Source organism: Urocitellus parryii, chromosome 5, assembly GCF_045843805.1.
Source record: "Urocitellus parryii isolate mUroPar1 chromosome 5, mUroPar1.hap1, whole genome shotgun sequence".
Classification (NCBI taxonomy): domain Eukaryota; kingdom Metazoa; phylum Chordata; class Mammalia; order Rodentia; family Sciuridae; genus Urocitellus; species Urocitellus parryii.
Window position 1 is genome coordinate 19,459,855 of NC_135535.1, and position 20,142 is coordinate 19,479,996.

Sequence of the window (20,142 nt, forward strand, 5' to 3'; positions counted from 1 at the left end):
AGAACTACTCTGTGTTGCATGATTTTTTGCTGCTTTCTTAGTTTAATGTTGCAGCCAGCTCTTTTAAACCCAGTTCATCTCGTCTATGGGAGTCGTGGGAAAGAATCCAGCCATAAAAAAGAACGAAGTACCAATACATGCTACAAAATGGATGGGCCTCAAAACCATTCTACTAAATGAAAGAAGACAGATACAAAAACTCATCTATTGTATGAATCCATTTATATGAAATGCTCCGAACAGATCAACCCGTAGAGATATAAAGCAGTGAGTGCCTAGGCCTGGGGGGAGGGGTAAGGGGAGTAATTGCTTAATGAGGCCCATGATCTGGAGGTGGTGAAATGTTTGGGGGCTGGATAGAAGGAGTGATTGCACAACGCGGTGATTATACAACAGCTACCGAAAATTTCACTTTAAAATGGTGAATTTCACCTCAGTAATGGGGTGGAGGGGGGTGGGACTTAATTCGAGGTACTCACCCACTTTCACGGTTCCTGTTTGAGGTTTTTCAACAAACAGGGTGGACAGCTGGTTATTGGCATTCTGCTTGTCTTGTTCCTCTCCACCAGCAGGTGATTCACCAAGAGACCATTCTAGAGGGCAGAAAGAAGAAAAAGGATCATTTCAAGGCCAGGTTCTTGTTAGGCAGACTTACCTGAGTTTGCTGTTCTCATCAACGCTGATGCTTTTCCTTGTCTAATAAACATAGATAAATACAGCATCTTTCTTTGTGCCCCCAGCCACCATCACTAGAGAGGGACAAATTACCGTTCTTTAAGTAGATGTCTCTTCTCTGGTAGGGACAAAGGAACATTTTCTAATTCCTGGAAATAGTGAAAATTTTCCAATAAGTAGTTAACTCTGTCTTTCTGTCCCCTAACACATAAACAGTGGTAGGGAACTATTCAAACAGCAGGCTGTTTTTCCAAGTGACTGACTAGTAGGCCACATTTGTCCAACAGAACTTGAAAAGATTAGAGACAAGATCAGTTTAAGAGTAAACTGGCCGACAAAGCTGAGATAGTCCAGCCTGGCCTGCTATCTCTAGATTCCTTGTTATTGTATCACCGGGCAATTCTATTAGGGTTGTATAGATGTGGCAATAGTTTGACAATTAAATAACAGGATCATGACCTGCAGGTATAAATTTAAAGAATAGTGGAATTATCCTGCAAGGAGGAGAAAAAAAAAGAAAAAAAGAAAGAAAGAAACTGAGGCTTTCCCATGAAGAGAGACAGGCTGGAAATGAGGTTTAGTTTGCACCCAGGTGTTTGGTTGGTATTAATCTGTAGTCAATTTCAATAAGGAGGACAGGAGAGTGGACTGTAGACACTTCCTCTGTCTCTGAGCTGAATGCAGAGAAGATCAGTTTCAGTCTCTTAGTAACTGGAAAAAAATGCATGGGTCACCAACTCTACTTGTTAATGGGTCTTGAAAAGAAAGTGCACATTTAATTAGTTTAGTCTTCACGTATCAGCCATGCTCAGTGCGAGGTACTTGTAGCTACTGGACTCCATCATTTTCACAGTGAAGTTAAACAAAGTCGTCACATGATTAAACATCTTTGAAAACCCAAGTTAATGTTAAAATTGTATGATTTTTTGTGTCTATGATGTTAATAGTGACCATTCATGCTTAGAACATGAGGATAAGTATTTTTGTAGTTTCGATCACTTCTGTATGTAAGGTGCCTGTCAGATTGGCCGGCCCATAAGAGGCCCATGCTAGGATCCTATTTAAGCCCACAACACAAATTTGCAAGTAAATGAACAACCAAATAACAGCACAAAATGGTAGCAGCGATAGCCGGCAGGATGCATTAGAAAGTGTTCCTATCATCTGTACTTCAAATACAATGTTCTAGACAAATGCGAACTTCAGAAAATCCTAGGAATGAAGATTTAATTCTGTGTGTTTATTAAATGTTAAAAATGTTGAAACAAACTAACTGGTGGGATTCGTGTCTAGATTCTTGAATGTGTGTCTAGTACATATCACAACAAATTAATTGTTTCTCAATACATTAGTTTTCTTGTAAGAAGAAACGTAATGGAAGTTGCTCTAAAGGCTCCGAACTGAATAAAACAAGGATTAGAATCAAGACAGCATCAAGTAACAAGGTCATTAGTGACTACATTAAAATGGGGTCAGGAAGCCTTGTCCGGCTGTGTGCTTACCTGAATCTTTTCTCTCCAGGGCCCGACTACCCAAACCTGAAAGGAAAGTGTGATTTGGAGGATGCAAGGAGGTCAGGGGAAGGATGGACATGGAGGGCTGGCTTCAACCTTCTGGGACTCCCCAATACCCTGTGTCTATGATGTTAATAGTGACCGTTTCTTTCCCTGCTGGTGACAGGGAAAGAAAAACTAGAATTTGACTTGGATGGAAAATTGGTAGAGCTCCAGCCATAAAAGAATCTGTAAACATCTATGTCTTCTTGAAAAACAATAATAAAATTTAAAAATCCAAAATATCTCAATTTAAAGATCAGGGTAAAGGATCTATCTGTGGAAAAGGAAGAAAAGACAAAAGATTTTTGCCCCTAAAATTTATATTCAAAATCTACTACTCTTAACTACCTTTATTTTACAAAAAAAAAAAAAAAAAAAAAAAAAATCCTCCTTTGAAAATGTTCTCCCATAAAACAAACACAAATCTGCTTTTAAAACCAGGTTTTTCCTCTTGGTGCACTAACTCAGCCAGGCACCCTACCTTGGCTTTTCCTTTACTGTCAATCAATAAGATAGGAAGCGGGGAAAGGGGCAGGAATCGTCCTAACCTGGAGGCAAGGCACTAGGTGGGGAGGCTTCGTCTTCCTCTGAAACAAGAAACAGGAGTAAATAGTCAAGGAGGAAAGGACTTCATTCCAAGTCACCTGAGAAAAGAGAAATCTGAAAAAGAAGAGGAGAAACTACCAAAACATTTTCAACCACGGAGTAAGCCTAGACGACTAGGTACCTGAAAGGTTAAGCAAAAAGAAAAGAAAAAAACAAGGAAGAAAAGACACTAAAGGATGAGAAAGTAAGGTAACCCATAGATTAAATGAAAATATAGATTAATTAAATTAACTAATTAAATGAAAACACAGATGAAAAAATGGAACTCTATGAAGAGCTTTATGTGACTGTTGTTTAAGGAAAAATGGATGCTAAAAATCAAACCGTGGTGAATTCAGCCTTGAAGGTGATTTTTGAGTTCTATTCTGTAACTAAAGTCAATGACAGACATTATCATTGAGATATTACTAGGAATGGACACTGATATAAAAGCCTACATTACATGCATTTGGACACTGATATAAAAGCCTATAGGTACTATTTGAGAACTCATTTTCAGGCAGAAAACCCTATAATCCTCCTTCTGTCTTTAAGAAACAAACATCACAATTAATGAATATGAATTGATTTGTCTTATTTACTATTTTAGGAAAATTTTATAAGCATTTACCCCCAAATGATATTGGTATTTACCCATGCACATTTATAAAAATTCAAAATATGTCTTATAGTGTTTATGTGCAGAGGCACTGAATAGTCCCCTTGTTTAGAATATCTGAACAACAAAGTTCACGTTTTAGATGTGTGAAGAGGCATTTGGCATTATGGGAAACTCTGTCCCTTCCTTCCCAAAGCACAAAGACCCGCGATTTTATAAATAATCATTTCACGCTAAAAATACTAGAAAAGTTTTGAATTTCAATATACAAACATAAATGACTGTATAAAGCAAGATATAGAACATACATGTACATGACTGTTAATTAAAAAATACTTGTAAAAATTCCTGGGAATAAGAAGAAAAAAACAGCATATCTATATAATCTATCAGAATATTTACTACAGATTTTATTTAGCAGCCTGAAAAGTCTTACCCAAAACTTTCAACCAGGAATATCTCTTATTACTTTTAACAAAATAATGTAATACAGTGTATAAGGTCCCCCTAAAGATATTACCTTAGGACCCAAGAGGGAATTCACTGAGAACTCACAGGATTTGGGATTCTTTGGTGGAAGCTTTCAGTGGTCAAAGAAGCTTGGAAAATGCCAGGCTAAAGTTAAAAGCGTATGTGTTTGTGTGATGTGTGTTTTAAACTCTATTTAAGATAGCATTCAATTCCTTTATTTTATTTATTTATTTTTATGTGGTGCTGAGGATCAACCCCAGTGCCTCTCACATGCTAGGCCAGCACTCTACCGCTGAGCCACAACCCGAGCCTGATAACTTGGTTTTTTAACCCAAAGTTTGATGGATGATAGTATCAATGTCCACTAAGTATTAAGACTATTTGGGGGGGCATGCACAATTGTTTTAGATCATTAAGGAACATGTCCTAAAACAGTGCTTCAGGGGCCTATGAAATATTCTTTCTCTAGATGATACAACACACCCTCCACACAGCAGTGGCTTCTCGGTTGGCAATATTTAATTCATTCCCCATAGATTTCCTAATATACTTAATTAAGTATGAGATATTTTTGAAGCATCTCTTTGGTCCTGACATACTTTTCAAGTGGATAATGTAGTTAGGATGCTGGGATCCTGATCTTAGATTCTTGAAAAGTTCCCCATGAAAATTTGGCTGAATTGGGTGAGACAGAAGCCAGGTTCTATCACTGGGAGGGAAACAGAATATCCAAATCTTGCAGGTTGCATGCAATTCAACAACATAGACACAGCATGTTACAAAAAACAAACAAGACCCAAAACTAAAATATGCCAGTCATATTTCCTTTTTTGTCTTTAAAAGTGACTAAAATAATAACAAAAATGTAGACATCCATTCTGGACTTGCTAGAATATGGCATGAAGACCACAGCCGGAGAGCAGCCTGCTCTTTCTTCTAGCTGTGTAGAAATTCACCAAAGCAGACCTTCACTCATATTGAGGTCGTGGGAAAATAACATTTGTAAAACCAAAGAGATGATTATTTTAAACAACTGAAGTTTCCAAGGAAGAACTCCTGGAGAGTAGAGAAAGATCTCAGCCTCCTGTTATAGGCCTGGGATTTTACTCTGTGATGAGAGTCTTGCTACTGGAGAACAGGGGCTCTGGAGGGAGCAGAGTGTGCACATTCTTGTAACTTTTCATTCTCTTGGGAAATGATATGGTAATTAGCACTTCCAAACTCAGTTCACTTTCCACATCTTTTCTCCTGGAATGTTCATTAACGTTCCATAAAACTGTGTATTTATGGAGGTATAGGTATTCCTAAGCTATCAAGAGAATACTGTTATTTCAGAAAGACTGTTAGATATTTAAAATTTTCTATAAAAATAAAATACCTTGCAATTTTTCTGTCATATTGCTTACTATAGATTTAATGTAGCATTCAGTACTTCTACTTATGGTTTATTTTATTTTATTTATTTATTTTTTAAAGAGAGAGTGAGAGAGGAGAGAGAGAGAGAGAGAGAGAGAGAGAGAGAGAATTTTTTTTTAATATTTATTTTTTAGTTCTCGGCGGACACAACATCTTTGTTGGTATGTGGTGCTGAGGATCGAACCCGGGCAGCACGCATGCCAGACGAGTGCGCTACCGCTTGAGCCACATCCCCAGCCCAAACTTATGGTTTATTTTAATCGCCTGGTTAATTAAAATTTTAAGTAATATAAGCTTGATACAGTTATTAAGATTCTATGATAAAGAGTAAAAAGCACACAAAGTATATGGGGTTCATAAGTATCAGTTAGATGCTGATTGAGTATCTCATTTGATTTAGACAAATTCATGAATTCCTTAAGCAGGGTAATTAGTTGTAGTAAATATTGATGTAGATGATCAAAATGACAACAACAAAGTATGAAACATTAATTTATCATGTTTTGAGGCATTTGATTATTAGATTTTCTTAACGAGAAGACACATGCCTTCATACTCGCATGCTTATGAAACCAGGATTTATCTTACAATTAACTGTACATTTAATGTTTTTTTTCTTCCTCATAGCTATCAAATCAATGTTGCATCTTACAATGGCTACATCCTAGAATTTAAAAGTACAGTAATATTAATTTTTAGCAAAGTTTGTTACTAATAAGTAATGAAGTTAGAATACATCGAAAATGCAGAGAGACATTTTAGCAGTTGATTGCTTGACACCTAAAGGTAAATTGCACAAAAATGTTTTAATATACCAGTCAAAAGCACCAGGATAATGCTATAGCAAATGTAACAGGACCTAAATGAAGAAAAAAATTATAATCATTATTTTAATTTTAAAAAATTGCCTAATTAAGGAGAAAAACATGGGAATTTCTGCTGATTCACTTGGTCATCCAGCAATCAATCACTTTTAGGCCAAAAGGAAGACTTCTCATCCTAGTTTATGTGAGATATTTAATGTGCACAGGGTTCATTCACGATAGATTATATGGTAATGTTAATGCCTGGGAAGAGAAAATAAGTTTTATTTCCTTTGCAGTGATTACTGAAAAGAGTTATTTTTCTGGAAGGAAAATGAATAAACTTTAAAAAGGCAGTAATTCTCCCAAACAATTTTACCAAAATAGAGACTAGAGGCTACTAAGATATAAAAACTAAAATTTTTTAAAAAATATCAGAACTTAGTCATTGAAATGCGTCCCGATACTTAAAGTCATCTCTGATTCCAATGCTGTTGCTGCATTTGGGTCCAGGCACAGAACCGATATGGGAACATTCCACAGGGTCAGTTCTTTTTTTTTTAATATTTATTTTTTAGTTGTATACAATACCCTTATTTTGTTTATTTATTTTTATGTGATGCTGAGGATCAAACACAGGGCCTCGCACATGCTAGGCAAGCGCTCTACTGCTGAGCCTCATCCCCAGCCCCCACAGGGTCAATTCTTAAGTAGAAGAGATCTACTCTCATTACCTCTGTTCACACAAAGGATGATGATGCTGGTCAACAAAATAAAAAGGAAAAAAGAAAGAAGAAAATGACCCTACTCGACCATGTATACTATTCTCTACACAAGGCTCTCTGTGACTTTTGTCTGCTTCTAACACCCAAACCCACCATCCTCTGTTGATGCTTGTTTTTCCTCTTAAAGCAAAAGTTGGCTCCAGGAGAGCAGGACCTTGTGTCTACATGCGTCCCTAGCTCACAGATGATGGTCAGCAAATACTTGCTGAATAAGTATGCTAAAATAAAAGGCAGGTTTCTATTTCCATTAAGGATATAGAAAATAATTTATACTTTTAGCATCCCATTGATTTTCCATCTGAAATTAGAAGAATTCTAAGCCATAGCAAGCAGAATTTTTAAAATAAGGACTTGCCTCCTGGTGTTACCATTCTGAAAGGGATTTGCAAATTTAATTTCTGATATTGCTGTTTGATTAAACTCATTTCTTTATCGCCATCTCTATTTCTTCAATTACAGGAGACTTTGCTGGGGACTCAGTGTAAGGTCCTTGCTTAGCATCTTAAGTGACAGCAGCCATTTTAAGAAAAATTTCCCTTTCCCGCCCAAGGCGATGTTTATCCTTCCAGCAAACACGTTGAATAGAAATAAAAATCTATCCAAGTTACCACTGTTGAACTGGTTAGCAGGTAAACTAACGTGGAAATTCACCTCTTGGTTCAATTACATGAATATGTAGTGGACAATTGTCATCTGCAGCTCTGTGCCAGAGGCTGGAAGGAATGAGATGAGGGAACCAAAGAGGTGTTAAGACACAGTGCCTGGCCATCAAAAAGCACACAGCCTGTTGGGGAAAAGGAGTCGGCCATTAGTACATGACTTAGTGGAGATAAGAAAGATTGAATGACGAAAGCAACAGGTCCAAGAGAAATCAGAAAGAGGAAAGAAAGATGGAAATGAGCCAGAATGGTTAGAGGCAAGCTGTACAAAGGAGTGAAACCTGAGCTGGATAGTTAAATGGAGAGAGTAGGAGAAGGGAGAAAGGGTAGAGGAGGACATTCTAGTTAATCCTGGAGAAAAGCGGAGTTGTACCCCATGTAGCCCACGTGAGGCTTCCTTCTCACCTGAGGATGTACATGAGCAACAATGATTGCATCTGGTTTTTGTTTAAGTATTTTCTTTGAAATTTCCCTGTGCTTGATGAAAGTGGGTGGTAGTTGAAGAGAACTGATATTTAGGGGGGAAAATAACCCTCTGTTTACCTACCTTTTTTGTTTAGAAATGTCACTTTCTATCCTAAATTGATTTGCTTGCCAGGTATTTTGGCAACTCTCTGTACAAGGCAGTTTATGAACTTGTGACTGCGTGTGGCCACACCTTGCTTTTCTTCTGCAAATGTAAGAAAAATACTACTAATTTCAGGATGCCCTTGTCATTTCATCATACTGAATTCAATATAAATAAAAGAGCTTTGTCTGGTTGTTAAGTTGGTTGCTTTTCACTTTAGAGAAAGCTCATGTAAGGGTACCAATGTAATATGGTGAATTTTTCAGAAGAAGGGTCATGCATGGGCTTTGTCTAAACCTTGACAGCTTGCCCACTGGGATTACATCATCTGCTCTGTTGGTTGAGCCTTCTAGCCTGGTCCAAACACCTTTCCATATTTGGAAGTAGAGGTGTATTCCATCTGCCTTGTTGAGAATAATGTTACAGTAACTTCAGCCAGGATATCCAAACCTCCTTGAACCCATCTCATGGAAAGATTTCTAGGGGTTTGCACTGTCTGCATTCCATAAGAAAATAACCTTCAAACTGTGATCCACGTGGCCAGGATTAGTATTCATGTTACTATCCATGGAAGCCACTGAAGGTCAAGGACAAAGTGAGCGTGGACTAACATTATGTATTCATTTTTGAAAGTGTAAATTCAAGTTAGCTTAAAAGTGATCCAGTGTACTGAAAGAAAGAAAAAACATTATTTTATTAATGTTTAGAAGATAACAATATCATAGGAATTAGGTAGTGAAATATCAAAAACTAAGATACTTAACAAGCCTTTGAGCAGTGTCCAGGAAAAAGAGATTATTCTTATTGCAGTCAGGAAATAATTAATTATTTGAATACTTAGACTACATTATTCATTACACAAATAAAGGGTTGACATATGAAAACAATGATACAAACATATAAAGCAAATTTCTCAAATCCTCTTCCATGAAAACATTCTTCTATGGAAACTAACGCTCTTTAATTTAAGACAGACTATCAGTAATGACAATGACTTCATCCATGGTGAGACCAAGGAATTAGTATTTTATGGAATCATAGAAGTACATGATAAATATTTTTTCTAAAACCAGACTATATTCAAAAATGTAAAAATAGAAAAATATTGCAGGGATAAGTGAGTCTTTCAATTCAGTAAGAAACAATCTGCTATTTGTTCAACGTTCTATTGTTGATTTCAGTAAGTCATTATATAGATCTACATGAATATATACTCAAGGGTTATAAACTGAGGTGCTAGCCTTCAAAATTACTAGGAAACTTGGAATAGTTAATAAAATAACACAAGAACATTCAATTTTTAAAAAATCTGAGTATTTCAGATAATTTTCCCAATTGCTATAATCACCAAATCAAACATCTCTTTTCCTTAGCATGCACATTGGAACTTGGAAGCTGCCAGTTAATTTGCTGGCATCTCAACAAGCACTTGTAATATTTTTATCATTGTTGTTTTTCCTTGAGAAATTGTGTAATGGAAATATAGCAAAGCACTGTTTATCTTGGATCTTGCAGAGACGTTGATGAAAGACAATGCAGAGAAATTCACAATGACAATCATTATACTGACCTCTTCCTGCTTTTAATTTTGTTGAATTCAGTTCACTCTCCCTCCCTCCAACTCACCTTTTGCTGGTGTAGTTCCTGCCTCCTTCCCTTTATTTGGTTCTGTATGGAAAGTACAAACACATTTTTTAAAGTGTCTCAAAGCATTTTATTGTGTGATGAGCAATGGAGTAGGGTAGGGAGGGAGGAAATAAATGGCAATATTAATGGTGCTACTCCAACTCACCTTTTGCTGGTGTAGTTCCTGCCTCCTTCTCTTTATTTGGTTCTGTATGGAAAGTACAAGCACATTTTTTAAAGTGTCTCAAAGCATGCATTTTATTGTGTGATGAGCAATGGAGAAGAGTGGGAAGGGAGGAAATAAATGGCAACATTAATGGTGCTACATATCATTATGCTGTACATGAATTATTAATTGGGGAATTATAATTTAGAGTCACATTAAACTTTAATAAAAACAATAAGTGTGATCTTTTTTAAAAGTATGCATTAGAACAGGCAATAAATGTCTTGTTAAAATACACTCAACTAGCCAGCTATGGTGATGCACACTTGTAATCCCAGCTACTGAGGAGGCTGAGGCAGGAGGATTACATGTTTGAGGCTATACTGGGAAACTTAGCAAGATCTTATCCCAAAATAAAAAATAAAAAAATGACTGGGGATATAGCTAAGTTGTAAAGTGCCCCTGGGTTCAATCACCAGTACTGTCCCCCTCCACACCCACACTCCTCAGTTACAGAGGAATTATGTTATACAAACACTGGAGTAGAACTGAGTATAACGTGTGGGTTACTTCATTTTAGATCCCAATAAGGGATTGACTTTTTAGAGAAATTTGAACCATATAAAGTTCATGTGGACTTTGGGATATTATAGGAAGATACAAAATATGCAATTATGATGTATGTAGTTTCAAAGTAAATGTTTTGGTGTACATATGAATCTTCTGGATTGGATTTAGTGGTAATAAAAGAAGTGGCATCAAATTTTTATCAGCCAAGATCATCTAGTTTGCATTTTTTTCTGATCAGAATCATTCTAGTTCAGACACCTACAAATGGTATCTGATCTGACTCACAGTCTATGACAGGAAATAACTGTTTCACGTTATGCATCCTCTCTCTCTTGATGATTACAGACCCAAATCTCAGTTAACTATGAAGGACAACTTTAGCAGAGTTTGAGAGGAAACCTTTTAGCTACAGGAGGTCAATGTTGTGCAATGAATAGGAAATGTGGCATAATAAGAGGAATTTTATAGTGACCCAGTGACAGCATCTGATCTGAAGAACAGAGGGGAAAGGTTTATCTGTAATGATCAGTAGGTTCTCAGTATCCCCCAAATAAATCTGTATGTGCAAGACAACATACCAAGGGAGAAGATCCTAAGAAGCATGCCACACATCTATACCAATTTTAATATCAAGATCTACTAGAAACTACATCTGAGCTTGCCCTGGCTTGAACTCATATGACTCTGAGTCTATTTCATTCATTTGGACACAGGAATACTCTTCTACACTATTTAAATTTCAGTGTGTGGATCTAGTATTCTTAGCTGGACAAAGGGGCTTCTGTGAGCAGCTAGATTTCTAAAACTGTGCTCTGAGGGGAAAAAAAAAAGATGTCTTCAGAATGGAACCGCTTCATAATCCCCTCATAAATTTCCATGCAAAAAGACCAGAAACTGAGGCCTCATTCAACTCTTGCTTTCACCTGGGTTGACCCACAGTCTACAGAGACACCCTCCCCCACTTCATACCACATTGTCAATTCAAATAACCCAGGTTTAATTCTCCACTGCCTTAGGGGTTTCTTACAGAATTGCCTAATGCTGTCTTGTAGTAGTTATTCTCAGGGTTATATTTTACTTTTTACTTGACTGAAAACAAACAATATAGGATTATATGTCTTATTTGAAGCTCCACACGTATCTGGTCCAGTATGTTTGCCCCTAGTTATCAGTAAGCATTTGATAGACAGCTTTGCATCCTTCTCAAGGGTTAGAGTACCCTCTGGGGCTGTGCACATAGCAAATAACCAGCAAATAATTGCCAGTTTCTCATCCTCTTTAGGGAGGAAGAGTAACAAGAAAGAACATTTTGGTGTTTTCGTGGGAAAGGCACACGATATTGGTTGCTTCCATCTTGGGAGCTATTAGGCAGAGGCAAGCAGACAAATTATTCTGAAGGGCTGTGTTGGGGGTTTAACTTGGGCTTGCCATTATTTCAATTCTTTTCTCTTCCTTTGGTCCATGCATGTGTAAAAACTGGCTTCATGTGTTATATGTTGCTGGGCTCTGGGTTGACTTGCCAAGGATTTCTCTGGATCTCTATATTCATTGTTTTTTTGTTGCCACCTGGTGGACAATGGAATACTAAGAATTCAATAAATTGGTCCTGATGTTGAGTTTCAAAGCTCCCCAAACCTTTCTGGAAACTCCTCTGGGGACTTTCTGGAAGTGCCCAATGGTGACATAGTTCAAGTCGGCATCTCCCAGGTTCCAGATGGATTTACTCTCCACTCTCACAAGAAAAAGATAAGCTTTGTTTGACTTTCACTGTTAGGGAGGGAAATCCCATAAATCCTCCAGCCTCCACCAATATTAAACTTGAGCATAGCAATAATTTATGCATTTCTTGAGGGAATTTAAAATAATCACTCACATAATATATATGAAATGTCATTCAAATCAGATTAATATGAAAGAGTTATATAAACACAATGGATTATTTTGGTTACCAACTTATCACAATTGTCCAAGGTCTCGGTAGGAGTTAGGTTAAAGCTCACGGCATCAGTGGAAGCCAAACCGTGCTGGGATGGACGTTCTGTATATGCAGCCCAAATATGAGAGGCAGCGTTTAACTCACCTTCAGGTGGGGGAGCTGGGGCCACCACTTCATTTTCTACAAATAAAAAGAGTAATGGAAGCGTTAGTCTCACTTCTCAAAAAGAAAAGCTGCTTCCCATGTTCCCAAGATGCTCTCTACTCTGGAATACCATCTAACCTGTGCATGCTGACAAAAGACCATCCAGTGGCATCAAGAGACCCATGACACATTGCTTTTGGGTGTGAGGTGTCAGGTAAGAGATCTAAATGGTATTATATAGATTTCCAGGAGGTGGAAGAGAGAGTGATTAAAAGAGCACAGGTAACACAGGGAGCCAGGTCTCCTGCCACTTGGTTGCCCTTTCAGGAAGCCACGGACAGGGCATTAGATAGTACTAAACATATTTTCCACTCTGTAAAATGGGCCATGGCACCCATTTTATATGTATAGGGCTCCTATAAGAATGAAATGAGCCCCAGTGAGTGGGGCAGGCACATCCACAGAGTCTAAGGTGAGATTGGTGCAGAAAGAGACCCCCTTTCCCCAGAGATCAAGGGCACCAAAGTATCTGTAACATTGTCCTACCTGTGTGAGAGGCACTTTCTGAGAGATGATGAGACCAAAGTCCTCTGGCTTTGTAGCTTTTAGTTTTATTACAAAACAAGCCACCGTTCACTGGGAAACAGAATGAACCTCTCATAGATCTTTCTGGAAGTGCACCTACCCAGAGTAGATTTCTACCTACACTTGTCCAAAAGTTTCAAAGCTCTGATTTTGAGGTTTCACAACCTGGCGTTGGCTGTCCAGTATGATAGAGCAAACTGGCTACAGAGTATGTGAAAGAAACTTCTATTAAGGAATATATGATTTCTGGGTAGCTAATGGCATATCCATAGCCAAAAAGCATGAAATTTCCCCTTCCTAAGCCTGCAGATGCCCAGAAGTAGGAATTAGTGAGTGAAACAGCTGCTTCAACTCTAGGACAGGAAGAGGCAGTTAATGAAGGTGATTTCCTTTAAAACAATTTTCCACTTGATCATTAAATAAAATGTAAAGACATAAAAGGTTTTGTATTATAGTCACATTGTGGGATACCTAGGAGCCCGATCTGTTTCAGTGTCTGAGATTTTTCACATTCTTTTTTCCACATGTGACTCTAAACAGAATATTAACCCACAATGAGCAGTTTGGCCAAAGAGTCATCACTGTGTGTAGGCTGAGTACCCTGTTTTAGTCTAGTCTGGCTGATTAAATAAGCATAGAAAAATGAATGGATTGTACTGTAACAAGAACTAAGAACAGAGGATACAAGCTGTCGAGTTGCAACAATACCTTTTATCATCACTAATATTTTTGTGCCTGGTACAAACTGCAATTTGTTGGTTTGTTTTAAAAAAAGACTATTTTTGAACATTCAAATGACCACATATAAGTATATTATTATTTACTAATGAATGAAAAAGAGTATATAACCCAAAGCAGAGGGAAACCACATAACCATACAGGCTGGCCAAAGATAATGCAGCAGGGTGTGATGTAATTCACAGACAGAGTGAAAAATCTCAAGACACTGAGTGAAAACACCAGTGTCCCTGAGATGGTATCAACAGATAGGCTCTCGATTCTCCACCACATCATGGAAAGTATCATAATGCCATTGCCAACCAGAAGGCAAAACCCTCGGTCTAAGCATTTTATTTTCAGAGATCTGAGTGCAGAAATGGAAATCTAATATTGACAGCTTGGCTTTGGGCAAGTTGTTGAAGCACATGAATTGATATCAGAATACTGAGAGCCAGAAACCGGTTTCTTTGACACATTATCTTCTGGACTGAGCCACTGTCGCACAACGCCCCGGGACCTCATCCTGGCTCTTTCTACAGATAACTTTCTCTGCCCCTGGTCTCCTTTCCCTTCATGGCTGCAGAAGTTATTTATCCTGCCACTGTGTTTCATCCTGATATTCTACTTGAGAGGGTCTGTTACCTACTGGGTTAGGAACTCTCTCCAGGTTAGCATTGAAGCTGGTGTCAGTGGGCACTTCCTTGCTCTCTCTCTGTAGTGCCCAGTGGCTCCTCTATTCTAGAGCTGTCTTTCCTGTTCACCTTTTCACCTTTCTGTCCCTGAAAAAAACAATGTTCTTCTTTATTTCCCCATCAGACCTTCTATTTTTTTTTTTTTTTGTACATACAGTTAAATCAGACTGACGTAGTTTGAATCCTGACTGTATGCTTTGTTAGGTATGCGATCTGGGATGATTCCATGATCTCTGTTAGCCTCAGTTTCTTTATCGGTGAAATAATAATAAATGACCCCAAGGGTGTAATTCCCATGCAAAATGCATAACACAGCTCCCGGCAGGTAGAAAGAGCTCTGTCATTAAGAGCACTAGCTATTTTCATGGCTATCCTTTGGCAATCTTCGTCTTTGTAGTACCTCTTTCAAGGCTCTCTAAACTAATTACTCCATTGCATTCTGCCTTAATCTCTTGGCATGCTGGACCACACCATAATATACTATTTCTCGACTATAATTTAATTATTTTCCAGAGTCTCAGCCTACTTATATCTCTTTTGATCCCCAATTCAACAAAAATAAGAATGTTTCCTTCCTTTTCTAACTCCCTGGTATCTCATTTTGTTTCTGAAAACCCATTAAGTGTATAGCAAATTGATTTAAATAAAAAGAATTAAGGAGGGCTCCTCTGCTGGTTGCATGTGAAGTTGTTATTAAGTGTGTGTATCAAGTAGGCCATGCTATGTTATTTCCATTTCATAGATGAGGGAATTGAGGCACACCTCACTCATACAGATAGGGAAATATCCTATGAGGCTATGTGTCCTTAAGAATAAGACCTGTCAACTCAGGACATAGAATCTGTCACAAAGGCCCATTTTGTAAGGGCAGCTAGGGTTGCTTAAAATCCAAGTAAGACCAAGGGTGAATTCTAACTAAATAAATTAGAATCATCTTAGACACAGAAATTATAAATGCCCTGAATATAAATTCCTCATTTCTATCCATTTCTATTATGTGTATAGGGGCCATGGTCTATGTACTAGGTCAAAAATCAAATTAATATGAGAATCTAAAGGGTTTAATTCAACTTCCTCCAAATCCACAGAATTTTGGTCATTAACAGTCAACAGATAATCCAAACTTGGAAACATATAATTTGGATATTAATGCTAAGACATTTGTAGGATGGTTGCAGGAAATGGAAACTGGAAAATGTATGTCTGACTGATAAATAGGCAGACTTCTCCTTTTCAAAAACCACAGATTCCCCATTTCTTTATATCCAGTGAAGGAATAAAAAGTTAACAACTTGTTGGCACCAGCTAGATGCAGGACCTATATTATATTAATTCTTATAATTCTTCTTCTTCTTTTTTTATTCCAAGGATTGAACTCAGGTGCACTCAACCACTGAGCCACATCCCCAGCCCTATTTTGGATGTTATTTAGAGACAGAGTCTCACTGAGTTGCTTAGTTCCTTGCTCTTTGTTGGCTTTGAACTCTCGATCCTTCTGCCTCAACCTCCCAAGCTGCTGGGATTATAGGTATGAACCACCATGCCCAGCTAATTCTTATAATTCTTTAACTCTAGGAAGTTAGGACTATGATTATCCCCATTTTGCAGATGGAAATTGACGCTGACAAATCCCACAGCTCTGCCAGGGGTCAGCCTGAGAGCCTGTGCCTTGCACTTCCTTTCTTACTTACTAATTTTAACAGAGGCAGAAGAAATAAATAATTATTTCATTTTCCATAATGAGTTGACACATAGCCTCATAGGATATTTCCCGATCTGTATGAGTGAAGTGTGCCTCAATTCCCTCATCTATGAAATGGAAATAACAGTAAAACCTACCTCAAGGGTGGTTGGCAGGAATGAATGAGTTAACAGGGGCAGGGAACATGAAAAATGTCATATATGCTTTATCACTTCATGATTATTACCATGATTATCCTAATTCTTACTCACATGCACTTGTATAAAAGACACCAATGTCCTTCTGCATGTGCCACTTGCTACAGATCTGTCTTGTCTCCAAGTCCATGGGCTGTATGGTGTTAGAACATGTTTGGAACTGGGGTAGAGGCTGAGGAAGCAGGTGGGGACTGGACAGAGGTGGTAGGACCCTCCAAACCTTCTTTAGGATGGAAATAGTTATTGGTTTTGATGAACTTTACATGCATCATAGGTCATACAATGTCAATCAATCATCATGATGGTCTAGAAAGGATAAGAGTTCTTGGGCATTTGAAATAAGGAATTTAGCTTAACCTGGAGAGATGGAGAACCAGGAGTGGCAAAAGCCAAGCAACTCTTGACTGGGAAGGAAAATAAACTGTTACTGCTAAGTCTCAGGACCCTAGGGTGTCCCTTTTTACCTTGAAGGGACTGATCATGCACCCTCTCACTCTAACTCATGCTTTGGTCTCAGACAGATTCTGCAATGCTTTGCCACTAAAAACCATTTTGTGTTCCCCAAATTCATTGGCTGCCTCTATACAAATCATTCACTAACAGTAATGTCCATGGTGCCCCGCTGGCTAGTGAGTACCTAGGACCATCCATGCAACTAGAGTTCATTGAGCTCCCATTATGAACTAACTTAGCAAGGGCAAGGGGGTTATAAAAATGGCCAAGAACAGAGGAGATTCCTGTGTATAAGGAACTTACAGATAAATGAACTGCCTTTGAGTATCAATTTAATCACCTAACCAGATCACTGTACTCTCCTAGGACATTCAAGACTCACTACTTTCATAGTTCTTCTAGAGCATCCACAACCATAGTATGCATGGGAATCACCTAGAGATGGGATCCAACAGACTCCCAGGGTCAAAGCCAGTTTCAAGATTCTGCATTTCTAACAGGCTATAGGTACTGCTAGTCCTCGACCTACAATTTGAGTAACAAGGCTGGGCCTGGGCCCTCCATGTCACCCATTTCACTCTCCCATTTCAAAGGTAGTTGTGAACGCTAACAGGTTTACAGTAGATGGGGAATTTTCTTTTTCCCTTTGGTCACAAGCTTCTTGAGGACAAGGCCCGTCTCCTCCTCCTTTACAAGTTCCACACAGCAGGTGCTCCATAAATATAGTTGACTGGCAGGCTGTTCCTGCCCTGCACAAAAGCCCCTTCTGCATGCTGCCAAGAAATCAAGAACGGTCCGCTGGCACTCCATGGGCAGCTTTCTTCGTCTGTGTTACCCACAGGGAACACTATGTCTTCCATTGGTCTCCCTCCCACTGGCTAAAGGCTCCCAGGCATGCACCCAAACCCCATCATTAGATTTTGTCTTACTGTCAACACATGTCTTGCATTTCTTAACAAGGGCAGGAGAGCAATTAGGGCTAGAGTTTTGGCTCTCGGGAATAATAAACCCCTTGCCTTTCTAAGGAATCTCGCCCTTTTAAAATCTGGGCTGGAAAAGCAGAGAAGCAACTTGAGTCAAGGAACCTGTCCCACCCATTTCTTAGCAAATGACCCTCAGTCAACCATGTCAGCTCTGTTGTCAACCAGGTTAACTGTGTTGTCGTGGCCATGAGGCATCCACTTCCAGTAAGCTCTCTAAATCTTAGACAAGCAAATGGGTATTGACTGAGATCGGGGCCTGATACACTGGGCTTACTTAGAAGTCAAAGGACAAATTCTGTGGATCCTTCCCACGGTGTGAATAAAACTAGCCTTTTGTCCCCTCTCTGTCCTCCATCCATTGTCTGTTAAAAAACATACCAAGGGATGTACTCACTCATGAGCAGGAATATGTAAGTTGCTGTTGTAAAGCTTATTTGAAAATTAGGATATGTTTTGAAAAACAAAAAAACAAACAAAAAAATCCAACAAAATATTTTAGTGGGCAACACTGGATTCTGACCCAGCAGCTAAAGCCTGCTCCTTCCTTTTTGGGCAAGAGCGGCTGTTGTTTGATCCTTTCTAATTCATAGATATAGACTTTCTCTTCCTCTGCAACACTGAAATGCTTTCAAAGGGCTTGATCTATTTATAGTGGATTTTTCCCTATGATCACCTACTGTAAAAAGCACAGGTATGCCACCAATGGCATGCCTGCAGAGCCTGTGCCCGGGCATTCTAATTGACGGGCACTGGTGGCAGCTATGAAGTAGACAGCCCCATATGTGGCCTTTGTACTGCTGCTGAAACACTGGGAACCCAGTTCACTCCATAAATGGCTGGCTCTCTCCAGTGGAGGCCATTTCTATTTTCAACGATCAAGGGTTCCAGGGTCAGTAACTTGAAGGGTAAAAAATCTTAACTCTTAAAAGGCAGCAATCGGCCCTTCTTTCCATGTAGGCGTCTGTCCACTAAAACGACATACTCTGTTCTCTCCTTCCCATGAGCTCACTATCTCAAATAATACATTATTTTGTAGTACATTACAATACTAATATTACTGTATCATATTACATATATTAAAATAATAAATTATTAAAATAATATAGTGTTACTTCAAAATATTCAGTGTTTTCTTGTGTGCAATTTCATTTAGCTTTTTGATAACATGGAAGTATAATTATACCATACCATATGAATATGTTATGTATGCATAGAAAAGACAGGAAGAACATATAATAGAAGTTGTTATCAAATGTTATGTTTATAGATTTTTGTGTGTGTGTAGTTTTCATTCTGTCACTTTTTTGGGGAAAAGTTTTTGAAAAATAAACACACTAAAGCCATCATTTGGGGAGGTGGAAGAGAAAACTGCATGTAATTGCTAATTATTATTGCTTTTTCTGAAAATGGCATTCTAGGCTTAAATTAAATATGTGTATGTTTTATGTATGATAATCATCAATGATGCTGGTTTTACCTGGCTGATTCTTGTATTTCCACTTTTAGTAACATAACAGGTTATCTTTCTTTTTCAATTAAATAGGCAATAAACACCTACTAGGCTTTTTTCCTTGTTGATGGCAAGTTCTGGCCCTATGTACATGCTGCAGCCTGGCCCTCATATGCCTGAACAACAGCACAGTGGAAACTGCCCTAACATAGGAACATATTGTCTGCATGGAGACACACACAGTACTCAGGAAAAGTTTTGACTACATTAATTGAGTGTCACCAAAAAATTAGCAACCACAAATAGCAGTGCATTTTTATTGGGCATATTGATTATGTATCAGAAATTCAGGATTTGGACATAAATTAAGATTTAATTTAATATTTTAACAGTTATATGCTTATTTTGCCTTCTGCTCATTATAGACTATGAGTCCAGATATTTTATACATTGAATTTAAAGGATTTACGTATTTTTTAGAAGTAATCTAGTAGTTACCAAAGTATTATCTAAGATCTCCAAGAGTCCCTAAGACCCACAAGGTCAAAGCTACTTTCATAATAATGCTGAGGCATTGTTTGCTCTCCTCATTCACTTATTTCACAAATATAGAGTGAAAGTCTCTAGAGGATACTTAATAGGTGGTGACATCAATGGCCTGACAGCTGATAACTCTTAAAAGGCAGTAAAAATTGGCCTTTCTTTCCATGGATGTGTGCTTAATATTTTTGTGTTTCAATTGCTCATCAATTTTAATTTCCAATAAAATAATAAATATGCC

The 20,142-nt window shown here is 38.1% G+C and overlaps 1 protein-coding gene across 12 annotated transcripts in view; it reads right to left on the minus strand.

Moving 5' to 3' along the window:
* Mybpc1 (myosin binding protein C1) overlaps window positions 1-20,142 on the minus strand; it is an 81,571-nt gene that overhangs the window by 51,980 nt on the left and 9,449 nt on the right. For 6 of the 12 annotated variants that reach the window (XM_077798524.1, XM_077798527.1, XM_077798525.1 and 3 more), the window contains exons 2-7: window positions 12,580-12,615; window positions 9,930-9,971; window positions 9,764-9,805; window positions 2,780-2,818; window positions 2,178-2,213; window positions 480-593 (exon numbers count right to left, since the gene is read on the minus strand). In XM_077798524.1, coding sequence (XP_077654650.1) covers window positions 480-593; window positions 2,178-2,213; window positions 2,780-2,818; window positions 9,764-9,805; window positions 9,930-9,971; window positions 12,580-12,615 — 309 coding nt within the window. The remainder of the gene's footprint in view (window positions 1-479; window positions 594-2,177; window positions 2,214-2,779; window positions 2,819-9,763; window positions 9,806-9,929; window positions 9,972-12,579; window positions 12,616-20,142) is intronic. The other 6 variants (XM_077798528.1, XM_077798532.1, XM_077798531.1 and 3 more) reach the window with 3 other exon arrangements.